General features: G+C 47.4%; 1 protein-coding gene across 1 annotated transcript; it reads left to right on the top strand.

Moving 5' to 3' along the window:
- The first annotated feature begins 216 nt into the window (after positions 1–216).
- Positions 217–4,071, top strand: LOC128306611 (vacuolar protein sorting-associated protein 18 homolog). Its single transcript, XM_053044170.1, has 3 exons — positions 217–1,552; positions 1,637–3,131; positions 3,196–4,071. Exons 1-3 carry the CDS (start codon positions 260–262, stop codon positions 3,465–3,467), a joined length of 3,060 nt encoding a protein of 1,019 aa, XP_052900130.1. The 5' UTR covers positions 217–259; the 3' UTR covers positions 3,468–4,071.
- Positions 4,072–17,514: the final 13,443 nt, after the last annotated feature.

Below are 17,514 nucleotides of genomic sequence, written 5' to 3' on the forward strand. Positions count from 1 at the left end.
CACGCGTAGAAATTTATCTTTCAAGCAAATTGCATTTTCTGAATGTTGACGATGGTATGCTGACAGTTGACAGTTGAGTTTATTTTGGGTTGTGCTGGCTGATCACAGTTTTATCGACCGTTCCATTTAGGAGAATGATTCACTGCTGTGGGCAGTAATGTTCAGTGTCGTGTTTTTGTGATCGTTTTCCTCCCACCGAAAGCTAATAAGGTAGAGCAATTATTCGTCTGTCGGTGAAGGGAAATCGCTCCCCAGAACGATGGCGTCCATGTTCGATCAGTACTCGAGCGACCTGATACGGGAAAGCTCCACCGATCCAAATGTTGGTATCGGGCCAAAAACGTCCGGCTATGTGAGCGTACGGACACGAAAGGAGGTGCCGATATTCACCAAGCAGAAGATGAACCTAAATTTACCGTCCGGCATCCTGTATCTATCCGTGCAGAACGATTGGCTGATGATGCTGATGACCAATCTGACTGTGCTGCGAATGAACCTAAAGCAACCGGACAAGTTTACCGAGGTGCCGATCGACAAGACGATCGGTGGTTTACGCCCATCCAGCATCTACCTGGATCCGCTCGGAACGCATCTGTTCCTAACCTTTCTGCCCAAGTCGACCGGTTTCACACCAGAATTGCTGTACCTGCAGCGCAACAGTTTTAAGCCGAAGTTCATCACCAAGCTGAAGGATCACGAGATTACAGCAATTGGTTTCAATCACGTCAACACATCCGAGACTAGTACCGGTCCGATATTGCTCGGAACGGCTCATGGCGTTATTTGGGAGGCAGAAGTTGGGCTCGAAAGTGGCGATAAGCTCGTACAGAACAATGTCCGGGTTGCTTTCGACGTTGGCAAAGGTGAACCACGGCCAATAACCGGGCTCGAGTTTTACCTCAAGACGGAACAGAAGCATCTGCACTGTATCGTGCTGGTGTTGACGGTAGATCGATTGTACAAGTTCCACAACACGATTCGATCGTCCGGCAATGGCACGATGGCTTCTTCCACGATGACCGCTGCCCAGGAAATCAAGCTAGGCGGTTACCTCCAGAAGGTGTTTAGCCCGTACCAAAACGTAGACGACCAGCTGCGGGATTTCGAGGAACTGTCGGCGGGCGGTGGAAAGGGCCCGACAACCGGCAGCTGGCCGAAACTGGTGTTCAACTACGAGGAAGACTTCCCGAAGAGTTTCGGCTGCCTGACCGAGCACGGTATCAACTATCAGGAGATCGATCCGGCCATCAATCAACCACAGTTTGTGGTGCAGAAGGAGTTGATCACATACCCGGAACCGCGCTTTGTACCGCCGGCAACTAACTCGCACAAGGTCGCACCGCGTACGAATTGTCCGCTCTCGTTCATATTGACAGATTTCCATGCGCTACTGCTGTATGCCGACCATGTCAGTGCCATCTCGCTGCTGGACTATCAGGTCGTGTATGAAGAGTACTTCGTCGAACAGTACGGTCGATTGATTAACATCGTCAAGGATGTCCGCTCGAATGTGACGTTCGTGTACAGCAACAAGCTTATCTTTCGGTACAAGGTATTGATTTCGCTTTCTTTAAGGAAGTATAGAATAGAAAAGTTTACTTTCAATCGAAAGCGCTAATTTTCTTTATGTCTACAGATTGTGAACGAGCAACGTAACGCATGGAGACTTTACGCGGATCGCCAAAAGTTCGATCTCGCCTTACAGTACTGCAACAAAAATCCAGCCCATCGGGATATTGTGTTGGTTAAGCAAGCACAGTCGTACTTTTACGCCAGCGACTATCTGCAGGCGGCAGCCATCTTCTCCGAGACGCAGCTCAGTTTCGAGGAGGTATGTCTGAAGTTTCTGCAAAAGAACAGCAATCAGGCGTTGCTGCTATACCTTCGCAACCGGCTGGGGCAACTAAAACCGCACGAGAAGACACAAATCACAATGCTGATCGTGTGGATCGTGCAGCTGTTTCTGGTGGAACTGTCACACCAGCGGGTCGGCGGTGAGAAGGCTACCCGGGACTTGCAGAAGCAGTTCGAAGCGTTTATGGCAAGCCGACCGGTGATGGCATGCGTGCGCCGTAACCGTACCGCCATCTACGATCTGATGGCATCGTACGGCGATACGCACAATCTAACCGCCCTGACGACGATCAACCAGGACTACGAATCCGTCATCCAGCAGTACATCAATCAGGGCCGTTATGAGGATGCGCTCGCGGTGCTGAGCGCCCAGAGTCGTCCCGAACTCGTCTACCAGTACGCACCGATCGCGATGGAGATGTTGCCGACCGCGACGGTCGATATGCTGATCGGTCAGGGCCATCGGCTAGATCCAGTACGGCTGATGCCGGCATTGCTCTGTCTCGATACGGTGCAGCATGCGCACGAAACGGTACGATACCTCGAGTACTGCATCCATTCGCGCGTCTGTGTCGAATCGGCCCTGCACAACTATCTCATCCAGCTGTACGGGGTGCATTTCCCGGACCAGCTGTTAACGTTCCTCGAGTCACAGGGCCGGGACACGACGATGGTACACTACGATCCGCATTACGCACTGCGAATCGCACTGCGCCGCGATATCCGACCGGCTAGCGTTTTTCTACACTGTCTGCTGGAGATGTGGGTACCGGCGGTACGGCTCGCTCTGACGCTGGACGACCCTGAGGCAGCCCGGCAACTCGCCCGTCAAACGGCCGCCCAACCGACCGACCGTGTGCTACGCAAGCGGCTCTGGCTGCTGATTGCGCAACACGAGATACGGGGCACGAGCGATGAGGAGGTGCAGCGTGCGCTCGGCATACTGCAGGAGTGCGATCAGCTGCGCATCGAGGATCTGCTGCCTTACTTTTCCGACTTTCAGCGTATCGATCACTTCAAGGAGGCGATCTGCCGTTCGCTGAAAGAGTACAACGTGAAGATCCAGGAGCAGCGCCGCGATATGGAGGAGTCGGCAAAATCGGCTAACCGGGTGCGTCAGGAGCTGCAAACATTCCGTGGCAGGTCGGTCACGATCAGTGCCCAGGAGCAGTGTGCCGTCTGTAGCGTCTATCTGATGCTGAAACCATTCTTTGTCTTTCACTGTGGGCACAAATTCCATGCCGACTGTCTCGAGCGTCAGGTGGTGCCGTATTTGTGTGAGTATGCACCGTTATCGTTGGTGGCTGTTTTGTATTTGATTATTGTGCGCTTTTGTTGTAGCCACTGAAACGGCGGAACGGTTAACGATGCTAAAGCAAACCCTTGCCGCGACACAACACCTCTCGGAGGGTGGTGCGGCAGCAGCAGCGGGAGGATCGTCCAGCACACAGGACGCCGCAACCGTGCAGATCGGTTCGCATAAGGAGAAGCTGAAGGGTGAAATCGAAGCAATCATCTCTTCCGAGTGTCCATACTGTGGCCATCTGATGATCAATGCGCTTGACAAACCGTTCGTAGAAAATTGGCAACAGGCGGACAGCGAATGGAACTAGGAACTCGCTGATCTTCCATTACGGCATCATCACAACATCGGACTGTGGCCGTTTTTTTTGCAAACACCTAAGATTCGCCTGATGCAGCATCACTTGTACACCTTTGTTATTGAGCTTCAAATTGCAATTGACAATTGCACGGTGTGTGTCGCCCTTGACAAGCATTTGAATTTCAATCCATCTTATTCCATCTTAGAAGATGCTCCCGAACAACTCAAATAGTCGTAAAATTATTCGCGGCAACATGTGCCAAAGAAAGACACATTTTCACCAGCTGTTATAGTATGAAAGATGGCACTTTCGTTTTCAAAATAGATTCCTTTGTCCATCGCAGGAACCATCTTCAAGCCCTCGCCTGTAATCGGAATGAAACGACTAGAATTGTACCGGCTATTTCGTTTTGTTGGCTATAAATAAACTTTGCTTCGTACTTGCATGAGCGTATGTGTGGAGTGAATTCAAGTGATATCTTTATATACAGCGTTGTCTTTTCACTGTAGGAAATCGCAAAATCGTACATGAATATAACACTCCAATGTATTACAATTATTATTTTAAACTTCCTGTTAGCGTACGCTTTACTGAATATTGTTATTAAATTTCAAAGAATATGTGTACATTTGTTCTTTTCATTTATTGACACTACTTTGATAATATTATAAACAGTGGAGGATCAATCCCCTTGGAGGCTCAGGGCAGAATTATAAATGGGGCCTCTAGTTTTAAAAACGATGAATTGGGGGGGCATTGAGGCCCTTGAAATGACACCCATTTTTTGGGGCCTCCAACACGGCGAGGCCCTAGGCGACCACCTACTCCGTCTACCGTTTTAACCGCCGCTGATTATAAATATTTATCTCTGGAGTACTGTTAATTATAAGCATCCAGGCAGCGTCGAAAACAGCAGTCTCTTCGCGCTAAACGCTGCCTCTGTTCATCCATCCTGCCCTTGATAAGCTCTTATAGTATGCGCTTAATGCAAAAGCGAATGAAATTATAACCGGCAAAATGCACACTTCAGTTAACATTAAAATCCTATATGAATATAATTTAGTTTGTTTGAACTCATCGCTAGGTAAATATATTTCGAATTAAACAACTGTTACAAAAGTAGCTTCTACATTATTCTTGTTTTTTTTTGTGATATCGATTCGTCGTATCTTGGCGTATTATTGTCAATAACCGGGCGTCTCCTTGTATGGGTAGTACTTATCCGAAGAAGGCTTGCATGACTTTCTCATGGTTGAACTTTTTCTCTCTCCTCAAGATTTTTAGTGTCGGAAGAATTTATATAAACATCCACTTACTGTTACTGGAAGCTAAAGGACTGTGTGGCAAACAGTACCGCGAGTCAATCTGCTGATATATGTGATATGAGATATTAACATCTATTGTACTGCTCTTTATCCGTATCGTCGTATGCTGAGCGGTGTCCACGTCCTTTGGGCACCGGCACAGCTCAGCTCGTCGGTATATTCATGCAAACTATATACTCAGTACAAAACCGCATGCAATTATGAGGCGCGATCAGCATCTGCTGGTGGCGACGCTTTCTTCTAAACGCTTTTACGTACATACGTGTTTATCATGTACATACATCATGTAGCATGTACATCGATTCAAATGGTGAAGATGAGTACATTTCATAAGCTGGGTGTCCGACTGTAACATAACGACACCACAATAGTATTGATACAATCGTAATTATGAATAAAGGTGTAGGTTAAGGTTAATGTAGGTGTAGGAACTATGTAATAAATTATTCGATAAGCAGCACTCAAAGAGAATGCACGCGCTCGGACCATCTTTCATTTCTTACACATGTATAAAGACCTCTTTAATCTGACTTAGGCTATTAATTAACTAAAAGGGTTAATCCCTTTCTACATTTATTAACACTTGTTGTAGTCTACAAAGCATGAAATTGATCACGTGATTCCAAACATATGGCTTCATTTGGCTCGTTCGGATCGTATAGCCTTGGGGAGTTGCTGGCAATATTGTTGTTCTGTACATTTTTAAACAAGCAACAAATTTCAGCAAGTTTCCTGCTTTCTGCTCATTTAGCTCTTTGCAATTGAGCGCGCAACGGGTGCTCTCACATTTGCCCTTTCCACTCCGTGTGCGCTTCAACCAATCACAGCATCCACACGTAACATCCTCTCTCATCTCGTGCTCGCAGCATCCCCGACGGTTCCCAACACAACGACACCATCCAATCGCTACAGATGACATCCAGGGGCGTGGTTTACGGTTGTGCTCTCGACCACTGACACACACGCAGGATCGTAACCATTTCGGCAGAGGGGAAAAAAGGACACGCTAAAGATACGTACACACGTTAAAATATCTAAATGCTTTTTTTTCTGTACAACGAAATATTTATGTAGCGCTTTTTTTTTTGGTGCCCTTATCTTCAGTGATCGCGAGTTTACGGTTCGAGTGGAAAGCCAAGTGAAAGACCCCTCAGCAGCTCATTAGTATGGTGATTCACGTACGGCACACAAGCACGGTAAGCTCAGCGCATTTAATAGGTTTATTTATGATTTCCCCGGATTGTTTCCCTCTCTTTCTTTCCCTCCAAACATTGTCACCCTCGGGGTTGGAGCGATGGATTGAAGTAAAGCCAAAAATACAATAACGCCACAACTCCACATACCAATCAAACCCCACATGGGACGCTGGCGTTTGCTCCATCAGAGGAGACACAACGGAGCGAAGAAACGAAGATTTCCTTTCCCGGGGAAATGAGGACACAGGTTGAACGTGGACACAGTAACGCTGTGGCGTTTGGAGATATAAGAAGGGAGGTCTCGTTTATGAGTGAATCTCTACCACCCGCACTCCACTATTCCGATGATCGATCAGTCGCTCAGATCAGTGACAGCGGGCACGGTGGGTTTCTCTTTCCTGTCGCGCTGGATAGAGCTGAAACGAGTGTGCGTTGCCGCACGCATTCATTCGACAGGAGTCGGTGTGACCACCGTTGATTGATCCGCACCGGTATGGGTAAATGAGGTTGAGCAGGAGAGGTAGGGAGGAAGTTGTTTTGGGGAGTGCTTGGAGCTTTGGACATTTTTGGAATGTTTTGTAAATGTCCGACGTGTGGCACAATCATGTAAATAGACTAACGGTAGACGCAGACGAGGTTGATTTCATACCCATGTTAATATGGTACTGAGCAGAGGTACTTTGTGAACTACTCTCACCACAACTATTCCCCTCTCTCTCTCTAGTCTTTATTAATCAAAAAATAAGACATAAGACAAAAGTTAAATAAGAGTCTATTAAAAAGGTTATAGCACCAAAGAAATAACTCTTTTAGGAACTCTGATAGCTCTACTGGCATATGGAATACGATCCACCTGATGCGGCTCTTCCCTTACGATCGATCTTTCGAATCCATTCCTCGTCTTCGGGAATAAAATTGCCTTCGTATGAATTCTTTACAAATTCTCCTAAAGGATCCCCATGTGTAGTGGAAATGAGGTGGATTACAAACACGGAATTCTTGAAGAATTCGCATCCAAACTTCAAATTCCAAATCCGAACTCGGAATCCAGATGATTCGAGTAGATTTAATCTGATTCGAGTCCCAGCATCCGATTGCTCAATATCATAATGCAGGCAACCGCTGAAGAATATCAGAATACAGTAACAATGATAAACAATTCAACCAACACTGCACTCTGACTGGCAATTTGTTTTTTCTCCCCCCGCTGAGGTTGAAGCAGATGTCACAACACGCATTTTACTTACGCTAATGATACAATCGTATGAACAACGATACACTAAATACCGCAGAGACGTCACGCTGGATTGCATATCAGCATACACCTGATACATTTTATGAACCACTCGTTTGGCGCGTTCTAAAGGATCTTCCTGTTCGGGAAGAGAGAAAAAGTCCTGACACCGATCACACTGCACCGTTATCCAGAACGTTTCCCTCTCCGTACCGTTCATCGCAAGGACTTTCTTTCTGTCGCCCGTGTCGACGACCTGTACCCCTTGGAGCCTGCTACAAGCTGTCGCACGGTGCAGAAGTGGTCGGCAAAATGAAATTAACAATAAAAACGTTACCCTGTTGCGGATGAAACGATGCTCCGAATCTTTCGGTGATGGTTACGAAAGAGAGAGAGAGAGAGTGAGAGAGAGTGACCGGCGAAAAGGGAAGTTGAAGATGAGCAGATGAACCTGACGTTGCGCACGTGCTCGATTCCTTTGTTTGCTCGTCTACTGTCAGTATCTCGTTCGCTTCATCTTACCGCTGCGCGCACAAGTGCGTATGGTGGCGTTTGCACCTGCTGCCGTTGGGATGTGTAGGCCCGTTTGCCTCCTCTCTCAGCGCTTTTGTTGAATTTCCCCGCATCCAGGGCGACGCAGCTGAGCACGCGCACTATGTCTGAGCCTCCCAGGAGCAGGATCCGCTGCTTGCGGGGCTTGATCCAAGATCGAGCCCATCAGGGCCCGTTCACGGTCAGCTGATTCACGGGCGAATGCAAGCGTACGGAAGCTGTCAGGCAGGCAAAGAACGGTAAGACAACAGACTCGTTACAGAAGTCGGAGATGAGCCATGTACGCATGAACGAGGGCGCCGGGCGAGTATTCATTAGCTCACCGTCTGGCGAGCGGAGAGTTGATCTCCTATCCCACAGCCGAAAGGCCACATTTTGGGCAATGCGGGACCCAGACACCGAACGCACTTTTCGTTGGTTGCGTATCGCTTCATTCTACCTGCCCGCAGTTCGCTGCGTTCTTTTTCGCCTCGTTCTGCCTGCCCTCGATTGTCGGCAGTGTTTTGCTTTCGCGCCGTCCCGATCGGGTCATTACTCGGTCCCGTCGCGTTTTGCCCCGCACGTCGCCAACAACCCGAACCCGGCTTAACTGCAGACGGAGCTGCTGACTTCCGCCGCTTAATAGTGTGCTCGCTCGCCTTAATGATGATCAGCTGGTGGCGCGGGTACAGGTGTTTATTGAATTATAAATGAATTGTTGATGATCTACTCGCTCCGGCTGCGCCCGGCTCTCGGGATGCCGGTTGACAGATGAATGCGTGCGACGGAGACGCGAGTAAGAGCAAGCAACATGAAAAAAAAACATAACTTTGGAGCCGGGTTGACTCAGCAATGGATGGGGGGAGGTTAAAACGGAGTTGATCTCTGTTGGTCGTTTGGAGTTGTGCTACGGTTTAGCGGCCAGGGTTCGGCAAAGTGTGGCCAATTAGGAAGGGTTGTTCTACGTACAAATCGTAACCTGATGTCCATAATGTAACGATTATCGATACCATGTGACAAGGGCTGGAGGATGGCAGAGTTTTGTCAATGATTTCAAAGTCTGAGTCTTCAAATTTACCCAAAAATACGTTACATTTTACTATTATAAATATTTTAATATTATTGTCAAAATAAATTTTAATTATGAATGTGGTTCGTCACGTGAAAAGAAGTATTTGATCTCTGCATAATAAATATAAACGATAGTACAAAGGGAATAACTCGAATTTTTATGGCTCGTACGGATTGTTTGGCCGCCCTTTTTTTGGGAAAAGGTGTGCCGATCCCTGGTACAGCGTTACAGACTCGGGTAGAACTGTACCAGGTGACAGTACTGCTGGTGGATGATAATGTCACATATTTCAAGCTTTTGCAATGATGATAGCGCACATTGTCTGTTTAAGTAGATCGAATGTATTGGCGGCCCAGGAGACTTCTTTGGAAGATCTCTACAAAAATGCTTTCCCAAAGTAAAGAAAACAATGTTTAATATTTGATATTTTAAAGGATGTTAAGGAGGTAAAACACTTTTGGTTCTTACAAAAAAGGCTTTTTTCAAATATTACTAGTGTTGTACGACCCATATGTTGGTCTATTCCATCAGGTCACTCCTTCACCCAGATAATGGTAGAACCGTTACAGATAAAACACAATTTTTGCTTTTCCCTAAATTTGCAACAAATATCCATCGTACGTAGGATGTTTTAATTAAGTTAAAAAATTGAAACCAATATCTCCCAAATGTCAACTGTCAAATTCAAGTATTTATTCACAATAAAACACAATATCGTTTACCATACTGCTATTCAACGTAGGCTCACTGCAGTACTAACCCTTCCGCGGTGCAAAGAACTTGAAGATGAGAAGATCGCTTTTGGGCACGTGCGCGTTCGCGATCATATCAGCCTCCGCAGCGGCTTCTGCCGCCAACATCAACAACAGCAACAAAACGAAAAGGAAAGATCAACTCACCCCATCCACCACCGACCCGAAACACACATGCTGCAAAGGCTAGAAGCTGTGCGTAAAATGTAAACCTCGAAAGTGGTCAAGAAGAGTCGCAACTAACGAAGCGACAGGGACATTTGGGAAGAAAAAGGAGAGAGCAACACAAAACAAAAAACCCATCAAAACATCTCGCTTATTGATCTCCGTGTTGCCCGGGTGGGATCTGGATGAGAAGAGGGAACGATGATAGGAGGATGGGGAGGAGGAGGGAGAGGGATGAGGGGGGGGGGGAAGGGAGGGGTTGTGTTTTGTAGCTGCGCGTGCGCGGTTTGATAGCTTCAGCGGGCAGGTGACGGTGATACCTAACAGATCAGGACGGACGCAGAAGGCCAGACCGGCCAGTTATTGTGCCAGTTGCTTTATCCCCCATTTCTGACTCGGTTCTTTTTTATTTCATTTCACAATGCAAAGCCAAAACTGCAGCAGGTGTTAGGAATACGTTGGCTGGCGGGAACGGGCAACATAATCTTCTCGGCAGTAGGAAAGAAAACAAAAAAGGATGTACCTACACCCCCCCCCCCCTCCACCCCATGCTTCCTTCCTACTGGCTTCCTTTCAACTGTTTCATCCACTTCTTCCGGCGTGGTTCGTCTGTACGATCTGATCGTACGCAGCACACGTCCAAGACCGTTACGCTTCCCCATTGCGTCCATCGATCAGCTGTTGAGGAAGCTGTCTCAACTCGTTCCCTGGTTGTTTGCCAACGCCGCACCACATGCCGTCCGTTTGCGATTATTTACATCCCCTGCATGTGCAGAATAATGTTTTGACGTTGGGCGACGCTATTTCCCCGCGAAACTACGTACTTTTGATCAGCTGACGGTGTTACCTCCATTTAAACGAGTCAACTCTCCCTCTTTGTAACGAGCACTTCCTCTTTGCACAATGCTCCGTAAAATACCCCTTCCAATGAAGAAAATTTTGAGATCCTGAAACTCGCTTCTTTTTTTTTGCTGCTGCGGTACAGAAATTGAACTGAAGGCATACAGGTCTGCAACTAGAATATTCAGCAGATACTATATTCAGCTCCATTTTACTGCAAAACCAACCGTTAGTAATATTGTATTTGTATTTGTGTTCGTAAAAAGTGATTTTACACGCACTTATCAACAGAAATGGAGGAGCCGCTGCAACGATAAGCTTTATCAGCTATGACAGCGAACTCACTATCACGTCATGAGAATAACACCGAACGACCCAGCCCGTGAAGCCCTTTTTGGTCGTCCGCATGGAGGCGTGATAGACGAAATTGAGATGGAGTGATGGCGTTAATTCGTCCACCAAAAACGAATGGTGCTCGATTATTAGTGGTTTAGAGGAATTCTGCAGCAGGGCAAGACCGCGAAGTGGTTGTCAAATGTCAAAAAAAATTAACACTGAAGAGAGGATGTCAGATATCATTATACAATAGCTATACAAGTCGATTTAGCAGAATAGTTTAAACTTGAGAAATCTCTCTTCAAAAAGGTTCTCCTGGTATACAGCAATTATTGACACAAACTCTTTTTTGGGATTTTTTTTCTGTCCATTTCCGGGGATTTCAACGATGGTTGAGAGAGGATCAGAAGAACAAACATGAGCCAACTCGAACGCAGATTAATAATTACTGTATCATGTCCATTCGCATACCCCAATCCGAATTGCCAGCACTGATGTCCAGAGGCTGAAACGAATAAATTGTGCATTCCAACCAACACGTCCGAAGCGGAAATGATCACGATACTTTACAATGTGTGCAGTGTGTGGAAGTAGCGGGATTTCGCTCTTTCGTTGCGCATAGTGGACAGAGAACTGTGGACGGAGAAAGCAGGAATGAGTTTGCACGCAATTCATTATGCAGTGCCCATTGATGAAAACGGCTGGAATGACAATTAAACAATGGAGACCCCGACACCAGCAACAGAATACTGCGCAACACAACAGGGGGAAGCTGCAGGATGTTGGAAGCAATCGAGAAATTCCATAATCCGTGTAAGTTTACCTTCGCTTCTCGGCGTATTTTATTAATGTTTACCCTCCCCCCCCCCCCCCCTCAACTCACACATGCAAAATAACGATTCTTTCAAGCTCAAGATATTTAACAGTACCGAACGCTTAACTTCGCTTACGTGCGCATGAATGAAAGGTAAGAAAAAAAGACATTTGCGCTAATCGCATTCATAAAATATGCGAACGTGTTTGGCATGCTGACCAAACCCGCCGGAGGAGGGAGAGGGGGAGGGGAGGGGGGAGGGCACACGCTCACTTGTGCGCACACTCACACACGCGCAGCACAACAGTCGATTGCGCAAAATTCCAACAGACGCAATGTTCAGATAGGACCCCACCTCCCCCTACAATGGTGGCGTGGATGACAATTTGGCGGCCAAAAACGATCTTTTTGTTCTTCGTTTTCATTTGGTCGCTGAGCTGATAGTTGGCCCCATTTGTGGCTGCAAGAGTCGATATTCGCCAAATGGTGTTTTGTGTCTCGTACCGTTCCGTTAGGTTGTCTGTCTGGCGTATCTGTCGTTTGTGATCGCATTTGGTTTGACCGACCGGCTTGAAGTAGGCATCTTTCCCGTAACCATGACAGATGGTTGATTACTAACCTGTTGGTAGTATATATGATACGCCCGCGAGTGCACCGAATGGTCGCGTGGAGGACAAAAACTGGGGATTGGAGGATGCAATTAGGAAGCGTGCCGGTATCATCTTTTTGCTGACCCGAACCACATACCAAAACCTTCGCACGCATGTCACTCAACTCGTGCTATAACGACCCGACGCTATAAATAAGCTTTACCGACTGCCATTTGCATACCGGCCGCGAGCAAACACCGGGAGCCTGATGTGGCGAACTGCTCCGGTTCCGCGCACGGTGATGCAACGCACAAACGCGCCGTGGATCATAGAAATTGCACGATTGTGTTGCTCATCTCCCGTACGCGTACGCGACACGATTGCCGACTTTATTGCGGGTAGTTGTTGCGGGTATTTCACCAAAAGTCCAGCGATGACCCAGACCTGGGCTGGGTGTGGGTAAAACCGGCGATGGCGGTGACGAGGGTCGATGAAGTGAAGCCAGCAGGCGTGTATCGAATCGACAAGTGACATGCTGCACGCAGACGAGACGATGATCGGGCTTTGCATAATCCGGCCCTCGGTTGTCCATGCTGGAGGCATCTCACCTTTTACTCCTTTCTGCCTGTGAAGAATTTGAGGAGATGGATGCAATCTTTGATGTGGCTTGATAGTGGAGAATCGAGATACTGAAGAGTCTTTTGCAGAGTAGTTATATAAAAAGGATATTCGAGATATTAAAGGATGTCAGGCTCAAAAGCACTTCAGTATCCACTGATATATCCTCAGTGTCTATCAGGAAGTGACTGGTCAGGTGTAACATTAACTTCACTGCTTTACTGGTCCCTTCCCGTTAAATTAGTCCTAACACCCATTTGCGTTTATATTGCTTTCACCTTGCATCAACTGCGACAATATATAAAAAAAGACATTACCAGACAGGAAGTCCTGCGGACCCTCTTATGTCGCACTGGCACCAGTTACCGGAGGGTAGCTAGTGGTAAAACCTTCACCCCGATCGAGCTCGATCAAGTTGCACACACCGCAATACCCTGGTGCCATCCAAGCGCCAGTGGCAAATGGGGGAGAGTTCAATGTCCTTGCCAAAGGTATAGGGTCTGCTATGTAGGATACGGCCATAGCAACGCTGCAAAAAAGGGAAAATCAACACGCAACCACACCCGCAACTCGGAAATATACCTTCAATGCCAGAGAGAGAAAGAGAGAAGGGGGGAGAGAAGGAAGCCGAGCAGAACAGGAGCGTGTAGGATAGAAACGGAAGAACAAACCAGGAACAGGACCGGAACCACTAGCGCAACGCACACGCATGCAGGGTACAACAACAAAAAGAGGGAATGAATCACCTTGCGGACGATAACGGCAACATTGAGGTTGTGCCCATCGCCTTGGTGACTGGTGTCAGGCAACATCAACAGTACTGTTTCGAATGTTGGACTGCTGGACGTAGCCCGGTACCTCAAGCTGGATGCAATATGTCGTGATGTCTTCCTGCTAGTCCTGTTCATCATTAATTGTTGATTAATTGTAGGGTTGTTTGCTGTGTTAGACGTACCAACGTTACTATAGCAACGCAACGGACAAAAAAACAACATCACAAAAACCATCCATCGTTTGAGGAATGAGCATCAGAAATCTGTACGCAAGCGTGTTCGGGCAAGAGGCAAACGAAACTGGGGAGACTCTGAACTGTGGGCTATGGAAAAGGAAGAGCCTAGTCTGTGGAGATATATCCAGAAGATGGGCTTATCAGTAGCATCTGCTATCAGCTATATTGAATTGTTCTGAATGCCTTGCAAACGTTTTCAAGGTTTTGGTCTAAATTAATGAATCTAAAGTTATCAGCGAGATCGTATAAACATGGGTTAAAGTATTGATTTTGAATTTCTTTCCAGAGTTCACAAATCTACTTCCTCTGTGGGTTGTATCCTGCGTGTTGTTGGTGTTCTCATATCTCCTCCAACGTTGCGCAATGAAGGGTGCGGTTTCTGTGATCCAGAACAGATCGATTGCACTAGAGGCCGCATCGGATAAAGGGGAGTCACTGTGCTACCGGATAACCAGCCCGTTGCGTGTGTTTGATCTAGATGACAAACAGCAATCCCCACCAACCCTTCGTTTGGTCCAAATCATATATTATCCTGTATCCAGATCGAATCGGGGCCGAGAGTCGTCTCACGTTTCGTCTCACCGACGACACTCCGGTGTGCGAGCGTGCCTGTCTGACATTCAAGGTGTGGCCTGTTCGTGGCACGCTACTACTCTCGCGCGCGCAAATCATAATGATAGGGAGGGAGGATTTACCCCCCCCCCCCCCAATTTGTCTCTTCTTCCTACATTTTACATTTCGGTTAACTTTCCCGAGAGGTTTCTCTCTGGAGAATAGTTTGTCCTTTCACTACTCTGTGCCGTGCGGTGTTGCAAGAAGAACGCGAACCTTCAAGCAACGCTGGAGTAACGCGCTGCTGGCGGTGCGGGTGGTTACACCATCGTTAGAAAATTGCTTCCACGTGAGGGTAACCTTTTGCAATGGCGAGGGGACGCGACTGCCGCGACGGCAGGGACGGTGGTGGACTTGGCGTAGATCAATACCGCAAACGCAAATGGGAAGAGATGATGCGTTTTTAGCGTTCTGTTTCTGGCATCGATAGCCACGGGTCCGTAAATGGTATGAAAATCGCGTCAACATATATTTACCTTCCTCACGGTCGCGTCATCACAGTAACGACATTAAAAACTGTTGGGATTGAACGTGCACATCCGCTCGAACGCTCTTTATTTGTCTTGGCTGTTGAGAAGCCGTCGGGACAGACGACGGGGCAGGACGGTGGGAATGCATTAGAAGTGTGGCAGCTGAGTTTTAGATAAGAAAATTGGTCGCAAAATGGGAGCGTTACAGATCGATCCACTCTCCACTCGCCTTGCACAATCTTTTATACCATTTGCTTTTCCCTTTTTTTCCAATTCCCTTTTCCGAGCTTCTCAGCACTGGAACTGCTGTTTGTATCTCTTATCGCTGATTTTTGTTCACCCTCCGAGACATTTCTCCGGGCCGTCCATGCGGTCGTTGCGGTAACGTCATCTCGAATCTACTATCTGCACTGTTTACTTGTTTGTTTATTTTATTTGATCAGTCGATAATGCTGGTACCGGTTTTGTGGCCGTTCCGCATCTTCCCAGGACCGCTCCCAAATTGATTGGAGTTCGTTTTCGTGAAACCGTTTAAGATGAATTCAATTTTATAACGAAACTCTTTGGAGATTGTAGAACACTTTTAGCAAATTCCAGAGCAATTCTGATGGTCACAGGCGCTGCAGACGCTGATGGTTGGGAGATGTTGATCTTCCCGATAAATTTTGAAAGAATCTTGAAGTTTGACATTCGCTTTTATTACCCCAGCGGATTTATGACCGGACAGAGTGATACAAAAAAACAACAACACACAGACGAATCAGCCCGGCTTCACATTCCTGTCACAAAGTAAACATTTCTAAACCTCACTATCGGGCACACCAAGGTACGTGTAGAGATAAAATCGATCCAATGCGTCAATGGTGTTCCAAACTCGGAAGCATCCTCCTGCCTCGACACCGCAGCGACCCAACTGACATCCATCCTCTCTTTTTCTTTCTCTCACTCTCTCTGTCTCTCTCGCTCACTCGCTCCCCAACCCCTTTTCGAAGTATACAGACTGCTCTCGTGTGTGGTGGTCCCCACATCGCGTTATCTTCCGCTCGGCTGCTAGTTTAAGCGATAAAAGCGACTCTTCTCACCTGCGGGTTAAGTCATCCATCTACACTGCGGTGCTGCGGAGTGGTAATGTTTGTTCCCCTGCACATCACCCACCACCGGATCTGGGCGGTACGGAAAACATACAGCCTCAACCCCATAGCGCTGCATGTGCTGATTCACTTCCGGATTCTGCTTAACGCTGTCCGATAGCCATCGATGTTTGTCGCCGAACCATCATCTGTCACCGATGACGGGTCGCGCTTTTCGTACACTGTTGACTGTGTGTGTGTGTGTGTGTGTGTCGATAATTGAACGCTGCTAATTTCAGGATTTGCTGAATTAATATTGTACAATTATTAGTAATGCAGTTTCAACCGTTCGCGCTGTTCCGTTCTTGCTGTTTCCTGGTTAACAGCAAAACCTTTTTAACCAAATTTCCTGTTCCCAAAAAAATGCGCTTCCCGTTGTTTGCGCTCCATCTCATCCGCACTGCCCTTTTCCAGTAACCATCCCGCACGTAGCTCTGTACATCAGTGGATGACCATGCAATCCGGGAAGCCCCGGATGACTAATCACATCCGAAGGCTTCAACGTCGCTCCATTATCCAAAAAAAAAAAAATATTCAGGAACAAGCGGAACAAAGTAACACACACCAACATACCACTTCCTTTACATCTTCCTTTCCTGCTAAAAAAAACAGTTTGCATTCAATATTTGGTGTATCTATCTCGGCACCGGGCCATCAGTCCATCAGGCACACCTTATTGCGGGAGTTGGACGTGAGGTCTTTCTCTATCTCTCCGTCACCCTCGTTCGCTCCTGCTGCTCGCTTCAACTGTCGGAGATAAAAAAAAAATTGTGCTGACTGCGACCTTCTAAAGTTAATCAGTGAATCAGCCCACCAGAACGTCCCGAAATACAGTGAAAAAGGTGCGTAAATTCGTTCGTCCAGCAAAACACCCGCGAAGTATGCGAAGGGGAGCGAAAAGTTTTTTGGGTGCGGTCCGTAACGTTTGGGAGGAAAAACTCCTCTGCTTACGCGTGGAAACACTTCGGGACTTTCACTGCTGAAGAGGGGGTGTCGAAGGTAACCTTTAGGATTTTGCTCTGGCGGGTGTTTACACACGCACAGGACACACCCGCATCTAAAGTCATCGATTTCTGGAAATGCAGCGAGAAAAGGGCAAACGGAGAAAAAAAAAACGGTCCATTGCGCATCCTCCTCACGCGTGAAGTTGGGAAATGATGACTTTCGTGTCTTTACCACACCCTTTTCTCTCACCCCCCCCCCCCCCCCCCCCCAATCTCCCTTCCCCTCGCATGAGGTTTTTGTGGTGGGCAACAGATTAGAGGGGTTGGATTTGTTCAAGATGACACCCCATACGCATCGCATCGAGCACGAGAAGAACTTCCACGACAAATTACCGGAACCAAACCATTACGACGGTAT

This window comes from Anopheles moucheti, chromosome X (genome assembly GCF_943734755.1).
Source record: "Anopheles moucheti chromosome X, idAnoMoucSN_F20_07, whole genome shotgun sequence".
Classification (NCBI taxonomy): Eukaryota; Metazoa; Arthropoda; class Insecta; order Diptera; family Culicidae; genus Anopheles; species Anopheles moucheti.